Raw genomic sequence first — 16328 nt, 5'->3', positions numbered from 1 at the left:
CATGCCCACCCCTCCCCACATCTTAGTGTCATCCGCGAATTTGAACAAGGTGCTTTTCACCCCCTCGTTCAAGTTGCTGATGAAGATGTTAAACAATGAGGGCCCGGAGACCGAGCCCTGGGGGATCCCACTGCCCACATCCCTCCAGGCTGAAAATGACCCGTCCACCACCACTCTCTGGGTGTGGCCCTCCAGCCAATTTGTGACCCATCTGACTGTGCAGGCATTGATGCCACTCGCATAATTTTTTAATGAGAATGGGGTGAGAGACAGTGTTGAAGGCCTTCCCAGAAAGACTACGTCCACCGTGACACCTGCATCTAAGCATTTTGTGACCTGGTCATAGAAGGCAACCAGGTTGGTCTGACAGGACCTGCCCCTAATGAACCCATGTTGGTTGCCCCTAAGCATAATCTCCCCTGCTAGTCCCTCGCAGATGTGCTCAGGGATAATTTTCTCAAAGAGCTTCCCCAGAATCGAGGTAAGACTAATGGGCTTATAGTTACCCGGGTCTTCCTTCCTCCCCTTTTTGAAAATGAGGACCACAATGGCCCTTTTCCAGTCCTCTGGCACCATGAGTGCTTGTAAGGCTGTGCCAGGGTCCTGCAATGACCTCTGCCAATTCCCTCAGCACCCTGGGGTGGAGATCATCTGGACCTGCTAACTTGAACACGTCCAGCCCCACCATAAGATCCCTAACTAGGTCCTCACTGACCCTAGGCCTGGCTGCGTCTCTCCCGAGTCCATTTGGAATCCCGCTGGGGGGAACGTCCCAGTCCCTGCTCAGAAAAATGGAGGCAAAGAATTTGTTAAAGTCAGCTTTACCATCTGGTGCAACCACCAGATTGCCAAGCATGTCCTGCAGGGGCCCCACATTACCCGGTGCTTTCTTTTTACTCCCTATGTATTTAAAAAAGGACTTACTGTTATCTTTGATCCTGGTCGCTAGTCCTAGTTCTGTCTCTGCCTTAGCTTTCCTAACAGCCCCCCTACAGTCTCGAGCAATGGAGATATAATCTTACTTGGTGTAAGCCTCCCTTTTAGCTTTCAGACATTCATGAATGCCTCTGGTGAGCCATGAGGGCTTTTGAGCACACCTGCCCCCTTTGATCCGCGTTGGGATTGTCACCATTTGGGCTCAGAGGATCATCCCCTTAAGGAATGACCACTCGTCCTGGACTCGCTACTCCCCTACTCTCCAGGACCTCAGTGCCTCCCTGACTAATCTCCTTAACTCATTGAAATCGGCCCTCCTGAAGTCCAGGGCTGCTGCCTTGCTGCAGGCCTTTGACACCCTGCACTGGATGGTGAATTCCAGTAGGCGATGATCACTATCACCCCTCACCAGGTCATCGCCTGTAGCCAGGACCAGGTCCAGAAAGGCATTTCCCCTGTGTACCTCCTGGGTTAGGTGGAGGTCCTGTAACTCGGTTAGGAAGCTACGTGAGCAGTCAGACCTGGCTGACTGCTCTTCCCAGCAGATGTCTGGGTAGTTTTGGTTACCCATGATGACCACATCCCTTGACCTAACTGCCTCCACAAACTGACCTGAGAATTCCTGGTCCAGCTCTTCCCCCTTGTTGGGTGGCTGATAGTAGACACCCACCGTTAAGTCCCTTTCCCCCCCAACTCCCTTGTATGCTAACCCAGAGCACTTCAGTCTGCTCATCCTCTGACCCTGTGCTGTTTGTTGAGGACGTGTATTGCTCTTTGACATATAGTGCCACACCCCTACCTTTCCTCTCCGTTCTGTCCCTCCTGTCTAGTCTGTAGCCCTTGATGTTTACCAGGTTGAATCCCACCAGGTTTCAGAGTCCATGCCAAAGGAGTATAGTAAGAGGAGAACTAAGCCTAAACTTATGGAGAACTGGGCCTACTGTACTACTTTAATACTTACATAGTCTATAGAAAATAAACACAAGTGCCCAGTAACAAATTCCAACATAATGGAATTATGAAATTAGTGTGGCTGAAAAAACTGTGGCAGTTTGCACCTGGGTTAATTGCTCCTGGGTACAGTATTTACATGTGCACATGGGACCACAGCACACTGAGCCAGGGCAGCACATCTCCAGCTGGCAGGAGACCTGAGGGGTCAGCCTGCCAGCCCAGAGCTGCTCCATTCTGCTCAACGTGCTGTGGAGGGGTTGGTTGGGCCACAAAGGTGCTACAGGGCAGGGACTAGCCAACAGGCAGTTCCCACATTGTAGCACCTTCATGCCCCACCCAGCCCTGGTCACCATCTACATTTGCATTGTGGTGCACACACTAAACTCTGCCATAGGATAGTAATTGTGTAAGGCAGTACTACCTTATGGCGGATTAATTAGTTTATTCTGGCCTAACAGCACTGCATGTGTAGATGGTGGTATTTTAGTGCAAAGTTAGTCAACTCCACAGGAAAACACACATGTAGAAGCCCCTAGTGACTAAGCCCTCTGAGCAAGACAAATAACTTTAGTTACAAGAATAAACTTCCAGTGTATTAAACATAACTAGTAGTCACACACAAACACATAGTGCAAGGAAGGCAGAATGAGCTGGTGTAGCACCTATTTGTCACAGAACATAGAAATAAGTTGCCTTTCTGCTGCACACAACCAGTCAGTTGCTCTCCTTAGCATATTTGTCATCCCAAGACAAAAGTGCATATAGTTGCTTCATCTTGAAAGTAGGTGAGCAGTGACTCCTTACTTTGGAAAATGGGTGAGAATTAGTGTTCGTTTCTCCTGAGGAAGCTTGTCTTTTTCCTGTCTAGCCTGTTCCAGGAGTTGCCGCCTCATAACAGTAAAGACAGAACGAAGTAGTGTTCTCCCAAACACCTGTGTTGTTTCGTACCGAGGTAGGCTGTCACAGAACTGGGGAACATTACAGTAACAAAGCCACCTGTAGCAAAAAAGCCAAATAATTAGCAAAACCAAATATGTAAGTAACCTGATCTGTCATATCCACAAACCATTCTGTCTGCATAAGGACAAAATGACTACATAACACTATTTAATACATATGCAAAGTAGCACTTGTAGGGTCTGATATTCCTCTGAAAATTAGACAACTCCTTTCGAGATCTTCCTAAATACCTACTCAGTAAATTTCAGGATGCACAATGAACTTTTGCTCCAGACAGAGAAATTGCACATCCCACACTCCAAATCTATTCACCTCCCATTTATCTGGTCTCCCCTATTTTTTCTGCCTCTAATTATGTGTCATCAGCATTAGCCAACTTGGTCCTCTTCCCATAATATTTCACCTTTTCAGGGTGCATGTAAAAATGAATGTCACTTTTCATTAATACTTTCCTAATCTGTACTGTCCTTCACCACTCCTTCCTTCCAAGTCACTTCCTCTTATTAAATCTCATCTTAATGTTCTTTTTTTAATTTACTAGCAACTCCCTCTATAATGGGTTTTGCCTTCGCAAACTTAAGTTTTACATGACGGTAGCTGTATTAGGGCACTAAAGGGGTTATCAAACAGTAGGACTAAGTAGAGTATGAATTGATGTTATACTGATATCTAAATATCTGATGGAAAATAACTCTGAAGTTTTTAAGCAACAAAAACTTATAAAAATGTTTTCAACAACAGTTTAAGTTTGTCTGAACTTCTGCTTCATGAAATAAGGACCTAACATTCAAGCATCCAATCAGATTTAAGTTAACTTGACAAAAACCATTCCAAAATTTCATAATTTTGAAATATGTACATCAGTACCTACTTGTTCTATGTATATGGTTTGCTAAATAAGACCCCACTTCTATAAACAGGAGTACACGTATGCAGTGCCTTGTAACAGTGGTGAGTTTCTTGAGGCCAATATGGTCTACAGGAAAATACTCTGTTTGTAAAAGCTTGCATTGGCATATCTATAGGATCAGTACCTATACTTTGAAAGTGAAAAACTAAAGCAAAGCATAGTTACCTTGTGTAATTTACTTTATAGCCAGCAATGTCATCGTTAGGTGATCTCAATCTTCGTTGAGATGGTATCTCCAGGTGCCAGTAGTTAATGCGGTTTAAAAACATTTTAGCTAGCTCGACTATTGTTTGCCTTTCCTTTGATGGTAAGTGGCTAAATTTGTATTGCACAAAATTATTCACACCCTAAAAGAAAAAGGTAGAAAAAGTCATAATAAAGTATTTATTCATTTTTTAAATTTTTGCATTGACCACTATTACCATTATTTTTAGAAGCAGAATTTATATTACAATTTTAAAAAACAGAAACACTAGGAATTCACACTACTTCTTCAACCCCTATGTATAACTGCAATGTGCTGATTCCACTGAATAAAATGTCAGGCTTAGTCAAGTATGTTTGATTCTATTTCCCTCTAGTGGTTGGCTTACAAAAAAGATATAATCTCTACATTCTCTGACTTCACACAGTAGAAAATCTTTACTGAGGAAGAAGGAGGAAGGTCACAGATATACCATATTGCAATTTGGTAGATAACCCTAATGCAGCCTTATTTTCTTTGCAGACTAATATTCAACTGTTGGAGATGAGATTCTGTGAAATTTCAGACATTTTGGGTATGCCTACATGAGATGCTAACTGCACAGTAGCCTAATAATACTGTGCAGTACCGCATCATACCACAAACAGTGCTAATATGCTACTGCATGGTATTATTAGGCTACTGCACAGTAGCATCACTAAGAAGGTGAGTGCTGGCACTATTGTGCAGTAAGTCTGGTTACTGTGCATTAATTTAGTACTTGATTATACAAGTACTAAATTTAAGGTGCAGTAACCACTGAGCATTAACGAACATGTAGATGCACCCTTTGGGCCATAGGAATGAGCAAAAAATATAACATACTAGCTCACTTGTTACTTTCTGATGACAAATTTCAATTACTGACTGGCTAAAATGAAATAAAAAGTTAGTCTGAGCCAAACTGCTACTGTTTGCCACTGTTTTGTCCACCCCCACTTTGCTCTCTCTTTGCTGCCTCAGCCTGTTACGACTCACCTTTTTAGCCTTAAATTAATTCAGGCAAGGACTTCCATTTACTACGTGGAGGTACAGCACAATGGATCTGCCACCTAAAACATTTAACTGCGAGTAAATGCATAGACATTTTTGTTGAAAGGTATTCCAGCCTATTTACAAAGAGGACATAAACTGTACTACTATTGCATCTAGTGGAGACAATCTTTAAGTATATACCGCTAAAGTCTTTTTTTTTTTTTTGGAAACAAAGTTCCAGAAGTTTCTTTAATCTACTCTATTGGATGTGTGCAATATAACCAGTTAGTATGCAACCTATCCTATGAGTAACTACCTGCTTGGTAGTCATACAAACAAAACCCAAATGTCTTCCTCTATTAGTGTAAAGTTTAAATTTTTAATTTAAGAACCTATGAATGAAAAAATAGATATCCAGTGCCTATTCTTTTCTGTTTTACAGGGTACATAGACATTGTGAAAAATAGCTCTAGGGCAGGTTTAAAACTTCCCTCAATCATTTCTATAACAATGCATTAATTCTGAAGTCATGAACATTTGAGGAAAGATCTTGTGAACAGTACTTAATCCCTGACCATTTAACCAAAATCCTCTGGTTACTTTTCAGCAGTGGGTAAAGCTTGGAGTGCATCTGTTTGAGTCCTGTGTTATTTCTTCAGGAACTGCTAGTACTATAGCTGCACATCATTTTACTTCACTTTTTATATTATTCATTTAACAAACATTCAATTAAAGATAGTGGAAATGTGTCATTAAAAGAAATTTTTGCAATTCCTACACTTATCAAATCAAATATAACATTGCTATCTTAGCAATTTTTAATGTGTGGCTGAGTTTGCTGAACTTGCTAAAAATAAAACCAACTAACTGAAAATATTGCTCTAGCTGACAAAAAATGCTTTCAAAATAAATTGTAAATAGAATTACCCTTTCAACTTAGTACTTAAATTTCTTTAATGAAATAATCAAAGGAAATACTGACAATGTCTTGTTACTTGAACAGGCTTTGTATAAAACGTATTATAAGGATAAAGTATAAGACATTGTATATATTACACGTTTTTCTAAATGAAGAAAGTCCATAATGTTATGTATACTTTAGTTTTTCCTAGAAACCAAAGAGTTCTGTTGTAAAAAAATGTTTCCCAAGTTACAGGAAACAAAACATAAAATAAAACAAAACATTTTATGGTGCATAACAGAGTCAGAAAATTTTTAAAGATTATTTAACAAAAGACTATATTTTCCAGTATGTCACAGATTGCCTGGAAGATACTAAGGTCCTGATTCACCAAAGTATTTAAGCATGTGAGCAGTTGTTGTTTTTATTTTTTGGAGGGTGGATTCTGGGGGAGGGGGTGCTGGGGGGTATTTTTTGGGGGTAGGGGTGGATAAAGTTAATGGGTCTACACATGTACTTGAAGAACAGGCTTATGCGTCTTGCTGAAAGGAGGCCTGACATTTTATGCATTTTTTTTTATTTACCAAAGAATTTATAAAGATATCAATTATTGTTGAATAATTGGCTTTGTATGTGGTTTCTTTTGTCTGTCTTTGTTTTGTAGTCCTGGATTGAGATTCTGACCCCTCTGAAGCTGGCAGTAAAATTCCCATTGATTTCAATAGGAGCAGTATTTCACACCCAAACTTTACATTCCAACAGGTTTTTTCCAGTGATAAAATAAACCAAGATTAGAATGAATACACACACACACACACACACACACACACACACACACACACACACACACACACACACACACACACACACACACACACACACACACACACACACACACACACACACACACACACACACACACACCCCCCCCCCCCCCCAAAGAAGGCTACTATTTGAACTCTAAAACAAAATCCCTACTCTAAATTACATTAAATTATGACTTGAATTAATTAAATATAGAATAACCAGGCCATAACTAAGAGACTAAAATCATCCTCATGTAAATCTGGACTATTCACTTTTGCTCAAAATGACGTGAAATATTCCCATCTTGCCTAAATCTCCCTGCCTTCAAGAAATATTTGGACTGCTGCACTGCTTGTATTAAAAAAAATCATGTTTACCTGTTCAATACTGGGCTTTTCAAATGGAGGGCTTTCCAAAGATCCTTCTACTACAGGTTTCCCCATCTGTAAAATGCATTTCCTCAAAAGCTACAAAAAAGCAATGTTACTTTTTTAAATGGTTAACAGCTGACAGTCAGCAAAAGCCATAGTCATACAACTATTATTAAAAATTGGTGGCATACACTACAGTCTTTATTCACTGCTACATTAGTTTCAGAGTTAATTGCCTTGCCTCCTGAATGGCACCAAAGAAAGACTAAGTCCCATAAAACTAAATTACAGGCAGTCCTCAACTTATGACATTTCAAGTTGCGTCGAATGGCACTTACAACATCTGTAAATTAACACCCTGTTTCGATGTTCCGAGGCAGGTTTCACCTTTACAATGCTGGACACACCTGCATCCAGCTGGTAAATCTGTTGTGGTGAGGGGGGAGAGGAGAGGGAAGAGGCACAGGGAGGCAAATCAAAGCCCCCACAACAAGGGAGGGATTGTGGCTGGGGCTGAGACCTGGACTGGGGCAACCACTACCCAGCCAGGGCAGGAGGGCATGGGGAGGGGGTGGGGTGGCTCCTGCCGCTGCACACCACAGGTCTGGGGGGCTATGGGGCTGGGCGTGTGCCAGGGACCTGTTTGGCGGGGCTGGGGCTGGGGCCAGGGCTGTGTGTTAGGCGGAAGGTGCTGGGAGTGGGAGCTCTGCCCTCTCCCCACTCGTCCAGCTGGGGTAGGGTGGCATGGGGCGGAGGCCTCCAGCCTCCCCATGTCTCCTGGGTGAGCTGCGGTTTTGCCCCACCAAATGGTAGCAGCTGCAGGTCACGGCCGGGGCATGTGCCCCCGGATTTGTGCAAGGTGGGCAGCAGAGCAGTGGCTATGGCTGGCTACAGCTACCCTAAAATTCCCCATGGCCCTCGCCACCCACCCAGAGCAGCCCCAGCCCAGGCCACCCCAAGCAGATCCGGGGCACATACCCCTGCCACGCCCTGCCATCACTCACAGGGCCAGAGCAAAACTGGCTCATCCGGGAGGTGCAGAAAGGCTAGAGCGGCTCTGCTGCTGCACACCTCTTGTCTGAGGCAATGCATTGCCTCCTCCCCATGCCCCCCTGCCCCAGCCGGACAAGCGGTGGCAGGGCAGAGCCCCCATTTCCAATTCCTTCTGTCTTGCCACGGGGGAAGCAGCTGGACAAGCTGCAAATTCTCCTGCGGCCACCCACAGCCCCCATTCCCAGCACCACCAGAGCGTAGCCCAGCATTGCCCACTTCGCCACAGGGGAAGTAGACAGATGAACTGCAGCATCTTCCGCAGCCACCCATAGCCCCCAGAGTGCAGCTGCTACAGAGAAATTAACAAGCAAAAGAGGAGAACATCCCAAACTTCCTTGGACACTTTCTTTAACAAAGCAGACAAGATTCCAGAAAAACAAAGCAGCCAAGACTCCTGAGAAGACTCCAGCCAAGAACCCTTCAAAAAGCCCAAAAAAGAGCTCTTCAAAAAGTCCAGCAAAGTCACTTCAAAGAAGTCCTTCCAATATGATTTCAATGTGATTGCTATTTACAATATAAATACATGAAAGTAGCTATATTATACTCATCTATAATTGATTAAGTATAAAATTCTGGGTTATTTTTGGTGAAAATAGGGTACCAGGCCTTGGTTCAGGAACCAATCCCCCATTTATAACATTGTTTCCTATGGGAAAATTAGTTCGGAGTTGCAACGTTTCAATTTAAGATACAGTTTTCAGGAACCAAATGTGGTCATAAGTCCGAGGACTTCCTGTAACTTCATTGTTAACTGGCTTTGCATGATTAATGATCAAGAAAAGTTGCATTGATGGTAGAAAATAACATGGATGTTGACTTTGGGACAGAGATTTAAATCACTGGAATTACTTGCAATAAAATACTGTAGTACAGTCATGGCAAAATCTACCCAGAATTAACCAGTTTAACATTACCTTAGAGAAATAAGAATTTACCCTAAAAGCAGTACCAAGGCAATCTAAATATAATGGGCCATTAGGAAATTAAATCAATATAAATATAAACAAATTAAAAATCTGAAAAGATGTTACACATCTTCAGCTTACCTTGAACAGGTAAAAGTAAACTTGTTTGGTGTCCGCATCTTCTTCTTTGTGGACACAGGTGAAAAGATATTCCACATCCAACACTATCCCCAACAGCCTATTCATTTCTTCTTCAGACACATTCTCTAAGTGAGACACATGAGAAGCTAAGTAAAAAAAAAATTTAAAAAATGTTAAAACCCTTATAAGCAAACACAAAATCACCAGCAGGTAAAATGTTCTACTGGCCAGTAGGGTGAAATGGTAGAAATGACATGGAGAACCAATCTTAAAATCACTCCCACCTCTCATCAGAGAACCCTTCAAGTAAAATACTCTTGATGGATTTCCATATTGCTTTCACAGATGATACCTCAGGACACGGAGAGGATAAGCAACCTATCCAAAGAGAATGTCACCATACTCAAAACAAAATGCATAACAGTTGTGTCTGACACCCTTATTCTAGGCAATATTTAGGAACTAATCAACAGAGGTTTATGAGTTTGATACTGCCTTCAAAGTAATGGATCTGGTCCTTCAGCCCACAAAGGAGAGGCTCATGGTTTTTTAGCACAGTACTCTCCAATTCAGTTCACACAGATGATATAGCTACAGTGCTTTTACAGGTGGTAGATTAATCAGCAACGAGAAAAAATGTCCTGCTTTCTGACTGGAATTTTTTGCTTGCCAATAGGCATTAGTAAGTTTTTGTGACTACATACGCATCATACAGTCCCAAGTATATGCAGTTGGTTACATTTATGATGGTGCTGCTGTACATTCCACAGAATCTTTTGAACAGAAACTTTTTGAAACGTATAGGGCTTTCCAAATATACGGCTAAATTTTCAAAAACCACCTTTTCCTTTTAGCACCTGCAATAAGCAAACACAATTCTGCATTTACACATTTTCAGAGCCTAAGTTTTGTATATGGAAAAGGAGAGAGCTATTGAGAGCTCATCTGAAAACTTAGTTTAACAATAAGTAAAAGAGAACAGAGAAATTAAAAATAAAGTCAGACCCTGGTAACAGATATTTTTGTTTCATGGTAAGAGATTTTAGCCGGCTTCTAATGAAAGGACCTTGTTTGTCTCACCTGCAGATCTAAACTTTGCACCTGAAGCACGGCATTTTTGCAGGTCTCCCTAGTCCCTATAGACTGGCTGGTGGGTTTCAGAGTACTATAATTTTAATCCAGTGATAAGGATTTGAAAGATACCTCTTCAGTAATAACTGCAAAACCACAATAAGGTTGATAAAATCCTCTAGCTTCCATTCCATTAGATTAGTAAAATTAATCCAGAATGACTAAAGAGGTTTAAATTATTAAAGCATTAAAGAGACAGGCTATCCCTTAAAGATCAGTTATTTCTAGCTATATCACAGGTAAAAACTCAAAAACAGCTATAGTACATGGCTTCCACAAAAGACTGTGTTACAATATTTATTTCCCTTCTTCCTTTATCAGAGACAAGCTCTGTTGCTCAAACTCTAAAAGACAAAGTACAAAATGAATAGGTTCCTCAAGAAGCAAATCAAACATACTATGTGAATAATCACTGCCTTTATTTTCATCATGTCAAGGGAGGTTGTTCACTGTCTATAGCAACAGCAAATGTTCAGTCTGGCTTTCACTTGTTAAGATCAATCCTCAACTTTTTTGTGCGTGTGAGCAAAGCAAGGAAGCTACCTATTTGTCAAGACTTGGCATTGTACCAATCTCAAAGGAAACCACAGTCAGGAGGAAATAACCACTTCATGATCCCATACTTCAAAAACTTGAGCACTTGAATAACTTTACTCATCACAGTAGTCCCGACTCAACTTCATGAGGCAATTCACATATGTGTTTGAAAGATCACAGCTCTTATACACAGCTCCTCCTACTGAATGTTTTCAAAGTTTCCAGATTTATAAGTTTATAATACATCTCAAGCCAGTGTTTCCCAACCTTTGCCAGCCCAAGGCACACTTACTTCAATAAAAATTTACCACGGCACACCTGTTAAGACATTCCCCATTCACATACCTATTGTAGCTCATTGCCATGGCAAAATTCTGTGGCACACCTATTCATTTCTGACAGCACACTTTTGTGCTGTGACACACTGGTTGGAAAACACTCTTAAGCCTTTTAACATTACAAGGTTTGCTAAAAAGTTATTCAGATCATCTTAGAAGCGATAGCATAGTTAGAGTTAAAATATTTTGTCAATGTAAGCCTGTATTCTTCAAGCATTTAGGAATTATGGTAAGAAAATACCCCCCACATTCAAATCCCCCATATTTATTGTCACAGCAGAAGTGATATTTCATTTCAGAAAGTTTGATTAGGCCTATGCAAATCCATTGATTTCAGTGGATTTTCTACACCTATAACGCAAAGGAAACTGGCCTAGAAAATTTAAGAACATCTATTCTTTTTGCTTAAAGGAGCATTTATGATATGATTTGATGTTCTGAACATTCTGCAACTGAAGGTGAGACAGTCATCACAAGCTATCTTCTCTAATTTAAAAGTATTCTGAGTTCCAGCAGGGTAAAGTTTTTCCAACTTTGTCCCTGACTAAGATATGAAAGTTTAATATTTCCAGCTGTCAGTTCCAATTTTGCTACAGCAATGAACTTTCCTTCTAGATCAGCAGTGCATTAAAAATCGATTGCATAGTAAAGAAACCTTGGAAACATCTAACAAATAGAGAATATCAGCAGTATATGCCAGTTCCATTCACTTCCTGTACAATTCAGCATACTGTATGTTATCTTGACTTCTATGTGACAATATGTCAATGATTTGCCATATAGAAGTAGAAACATGCTTGTGAAGATCCTAAGAGCAATTTTCTTCAGATGCTTTATACATTTACCATAGATTACAAGTAATTCATTATCAGGGTACTTGGATTTTAGAATATTAGTCCAGTGGACTACTTACTTTGATATTTTGGCAGCACACCTCTAAATTCCATTAAAATGTTCCTATATAGAAATGCTTTCTTCCCCTTCCCTCCACTGGCATCAAACACCACAGAACTGCACAGAGCTGTGCAACCCCAATCAATTGAATTATCCAGTCAAAATCAGACATGGTAATTCTCCACAAGAATGGCACTTCTTATATCCTTCTGCATTTGCTGCAGTGCTAATTACTCCACAAACATTAGCTGCCATAAAAGAGAAAATCCACCAGTCAGTCAAAATGCATCAGAGCAATGTAGCTACCCTTGTATAATAATATGTTAACTGTCATCAATCATACAATCAGTAGGTTCACAAGTGGATAAATAAAACCACAAATTCGAAGGACTGAGTTACAGACCCCAAAGGAGAAACCCTGATTATTCTACTGCAGAGGTTCCCAATTTTTTTCTTATTGCATATCCCTTCGGGATTTATCAGTTACTTGCATACTCCTACCAGCATATGTTTTATATTTTAACTTCTTAAATGCCAATTATTATAATGAAAATTAAATCCACCATTATGCAGTTTCTCCTGTGTACCCCAGAGGTATATGTACCACAGTTTGGGAACCCCTGTTCTAGTGTAGAGCAATAGAAACATGATATGTTATCACATTTCACATGTATATTAATAATGCTATAGTCTGTTTTGTAAAAAATATACAGAAACAGAATTAGGGTTTTAAAACAAAGTCTTATCCTATGCAAGGTAATGTAGTGAAGCCTTCTTGGTGTTGCAGCTGTGGCTAACGAGAATGATGCTTCTTTGGAAAAATTGAAATAAAAATGAGCTACCATTCATTTCTGCCTAATAAAGGAAAAATAATTATCATGTTGAACTATTTCTCACAATTGTAACAAGAATTGTAATTTTGTAACAAGAAGTCCCTTCTTGCAGAGACCTAGCACACTCATTGTGTGGGTGTGACAAGGCTCAGAGCAAGCCAGAAAGCTGAACTGGCTTTCTGTAGGAGAAATCTACAAACTACATCTACATGTCAATTGAGCTGTCACTAAAGAAAACAAAGAACTAAAATATCCACTTCAAAGCAAAGCCTGTAAGAGACAAGAAATGCCAAGGTGCATTGAAAACATGACTAAATATATACTGGTGAACACATTCCCCCTTTAAGACCTATTTCCCAAAGCAAACTTCCCATATCTGACTAAAGTTTTATGCTAAATCAGTCTACCTGACTGCATCTAACCTAACTTGCTTACTGTCCCCAGTGGCCTTTGATCCTCACTGCCTCACTTGCGTTTTTATATATTTCTCACAGTGCATTTTTATATTTCTTCTGTCTCATCTTTACCCTGGCATTCTGTATTTTATGTTTTATACCTTTTAAACTTTTCATAGTTGTTAGGGTCTGGAAGGGACTTTACAGATTATCAGGCTAATTAATGTATTCTTTAGAGCAGGGGTGGGTAAAATGCAGCCTGCAGGCTGGATGTGGCCCACCAGAGCATTCCATTCAGCCTGTGGGGCCCCCCAAAAATTTAGAAAATTAATATTTATCTGTCCCTGGCTGCCTGTCATGCGGCCCTTGATTGCTTGATAAAACTCAGTAAGCGGCCCTCCGCCCAAAATAATTGGCCACCCCTGCTTTAGAGTAAGTCATACCTTGTATTACTGAAATTATAATTATAAGAATGCATTGGAATTGTGCTCATTGGAATTTTATTGCTGTATTGGGTGGTCCCCTGAGTGAATGCTAGTATGCATGAATCAGTAGATAATTGAATGACAAAGCAAGAGCCTCTGGCTGTTAATTGACAATAGCCTAGCCAGAGGAATTTACCATTACAAAACTCTACTCTACAAGCCATTTTAAGCTAATCAAGCCACTTGAAACCTGCAAGGACACAGCCATTGAATCAATCAAGTCAAGGGTGGACTCCCAAAACTGTACCATTGGTCGGAACCTCCAGTAAATGTGATTAACAGCTGTCATGCACTACTCAAGACCCATGTGGGACAGCAACCTCCAGATTGGACAGCCAAGATGATGCTGAGGGATCACAAAAGACTGCTGGAGATAAAAGGCAGCGAAGCATGACCCTCGAGGGTGCCCTCTAATCCAGCATCCAACCTACCGATACAGAAGGAGAAGCAGGCAACTCCCTTCTGGAGAAGACATTGCCTTGGAGGAAGCTGACTATCGACAGCAGACTCCAGTGCCCTGGATAGGTATAAACCAACACTGGTGCTACACTACTATTGCAGCAATTGTGTGTGTGAGTGAGTGAGTGAGTGAGTGAGTGTGTGCGCACGCATGTGTGATAAGATGACCAGTAGCCATCATAACCCCCCAAATTTGCATTTATAATTTTATTAAAACTTCACATTCCATCTAATAAACTAAAATTTACGATGATCCTGTGAGTTGGCCCTTTGTAGCCAACAGTTTTACCCAAATGTTCCCTCTTGACCAGTTTTAAAACCTGAAAGACCATGAAGTGCATTGGTTCATTGGCTAAATTGGTTTACACCGATATCTTTTATTATTTCAGTTCAAGTCTTCCTATGGGCATTCTTCGATTGATTGCATTAAGTCAGGGGTCAACACCATGTGGTCCATGAGCCAGATCAAGCATGCAGTCACTGGATCTGATCTATGGAGCTGAAAGCCTTTGTCCCTAGCCATGCCCTTGCTAGGTTTGGGCAGTGAGAAGCTGCTTTGGTGTAACTGGAAGCTGCACCTCTATTATTGTCACTTCTCTGTGCTCTCTGTTTCCCAGCTGCAGCGTGGGTGCAGCCTCCAGCAGTGGGGAACTGAGCTGAGGCTAGGCAGCTTCCAGCTGTACCTGTATTATAGCCAGGAAGTGGAGGTGGTGAGGGGAAGTGGCAACAGCATGGATGAAGTTTCCAGCTGCCCAGCCCCAGTACAACTCCCCATCCACTAAAAGCTGTGCCCATGCTGCAGCCAGGAAGTAGGGAACCAACAAGTAGTGGCAGGAGCAGTGTGGCTACAGTTCCCGGTTGCCTAGCCCCAGAGCAGCTCCCTATCAGTCAGAAGTTGCACTCATACACTAGCTGAGAAATGGGGGGGCTGGAAAAAGTGTCACCAATGAAAGACTATCTGACCCCAGCACGGGCACAGGCAAAACCCCCTTCATGACTGACATGCTGCCTAAGCCACCTGCCCACGCTGAACTGAAGCCAGGTTGTTCCCCTATCATATTGCATGTATCTACTGCCAGGCAGCATCTCCAGCAACCAAGTTTGCTGTATGATAGCATTGCTTTACTGGCCTTGGGCTTGTGGATTTTCATTTACTGAAGATGAAAGCTCCATGTTTCAGAATAGGCAATGTAAATATTAATCCTACAATGTAGTTCTAAAGAAAGGGTGAAATTTTCCCTAGCAGGTGATGTTAGAAATGTTGATGTGTAGGCAGAAGACCAAACACCCTGATCTCATATTTCTGCTGCAGATGTTAAGTTCTTTACTCTGATCAGTGCACTGGATATAATTTCCCTCTTCTTGGAAATGAACTTGTAAAACTGTCACGTAAACATTGGAATTATCTCTCTCTCTCTCTCATACACTTTAAGTGTATATGTAAGCAGAAAATCTTTTCTTCATCTGCCTATAGAAAATTAGACTGATTTTTAACAACCACATCTGTTTTTGCTACTAAGTATGCTTGTGATGTTAATGTACATACATTTCATGTTAGATTGCTGAAGACAACATTTACAACTTCTGAGAAACTAATACAGACATGATAGGCATGCTTAAGTGTTTGAATTTGCCATTCAGTTTATGGGTGATAGAATCAGAAATGATGAATGAACTTTATCTTCATTTGAAATATTAAGGTCTGATTCTGTTTTTACTTACCAGTATAAACCAGGTGTAAAACAATTGAAATCAAGTGAGTTATGTTAATGTAAACTATTGGTGCTCAAGGTTTTGGCCCCATGGGTCAGATGAATGGTATGGGGCTCCTCTGTGAGATGGACTGGGCTCTATGCACTGTCCCCACACAGCTCCATGTGCTGGGATCAGACCCTAGCACCCATAGATTCATAGATTCATAGATTAAGGGTCGGAAGGGACCTAGTAGATCTTCTAGCCCAACCCCCCGCCAGGGCGGGAGAACAACAAAAAACCCCAAAAAGAGAAACGGGACTCAAATGAGTCCAGCCAGGTAGGCATCCAGCCTCTTCTTAAAGACCCCCAGGGTAGGGGCCAGCACCACTTCCCTTGGAAGTTGG

At 41.3% G+C, this 16328-nt stretch overlaps 1 protein-coding gene across 1 annotated transcript in view; it reads right to left on the bottom strand.

The window, feature by feature from the left end:
• KAT2B (lysine acetyltransferase 2B) overlaps positions 1–16328 on the bottom strand; it is a 65566-nt gene that overhangs the window by 43802 nt on the left and 5436 nt on the right. The window contains exons 2-5 of the mRNA XM_019508742.1: positions 9158–9303; positions 7065–7154; positions 3926–4107; positions 2695–2886 (exon numbers count right to left, since the gene is read on the bottom strand). Coding sequence (XP_019364287.1) covers positions 2695–2886; positions 3926–4107; positions 7065–7154; positions 9158–9303 — 610 coding nt within the window. The remainder of the gene's footprint in view (positions 1–2694; positions 2887–3925; positions 4108–7064; positions 7155–9157; positions 9304–16328) is intronic.

This window comes from Gavialis gangeticus, unplaced genomic scaffold (genome assembly GCF_001723915.1).
Source record: "Gavialis gangeticus isolate Ggan-Ray unplaced genomic scaffold, GavGan_comp1, whole genome shotgun sequence".
Taxonomy (NCBI): domain Eukaryota; kingdom Metazoa; phylum Chordata; order Crocodylia; family Gavialidae; genus Gavialis; species Gavialis gangeticus.
This window is presented reverse-complemented; position numbering and strand designations above follow the sequence as displayed.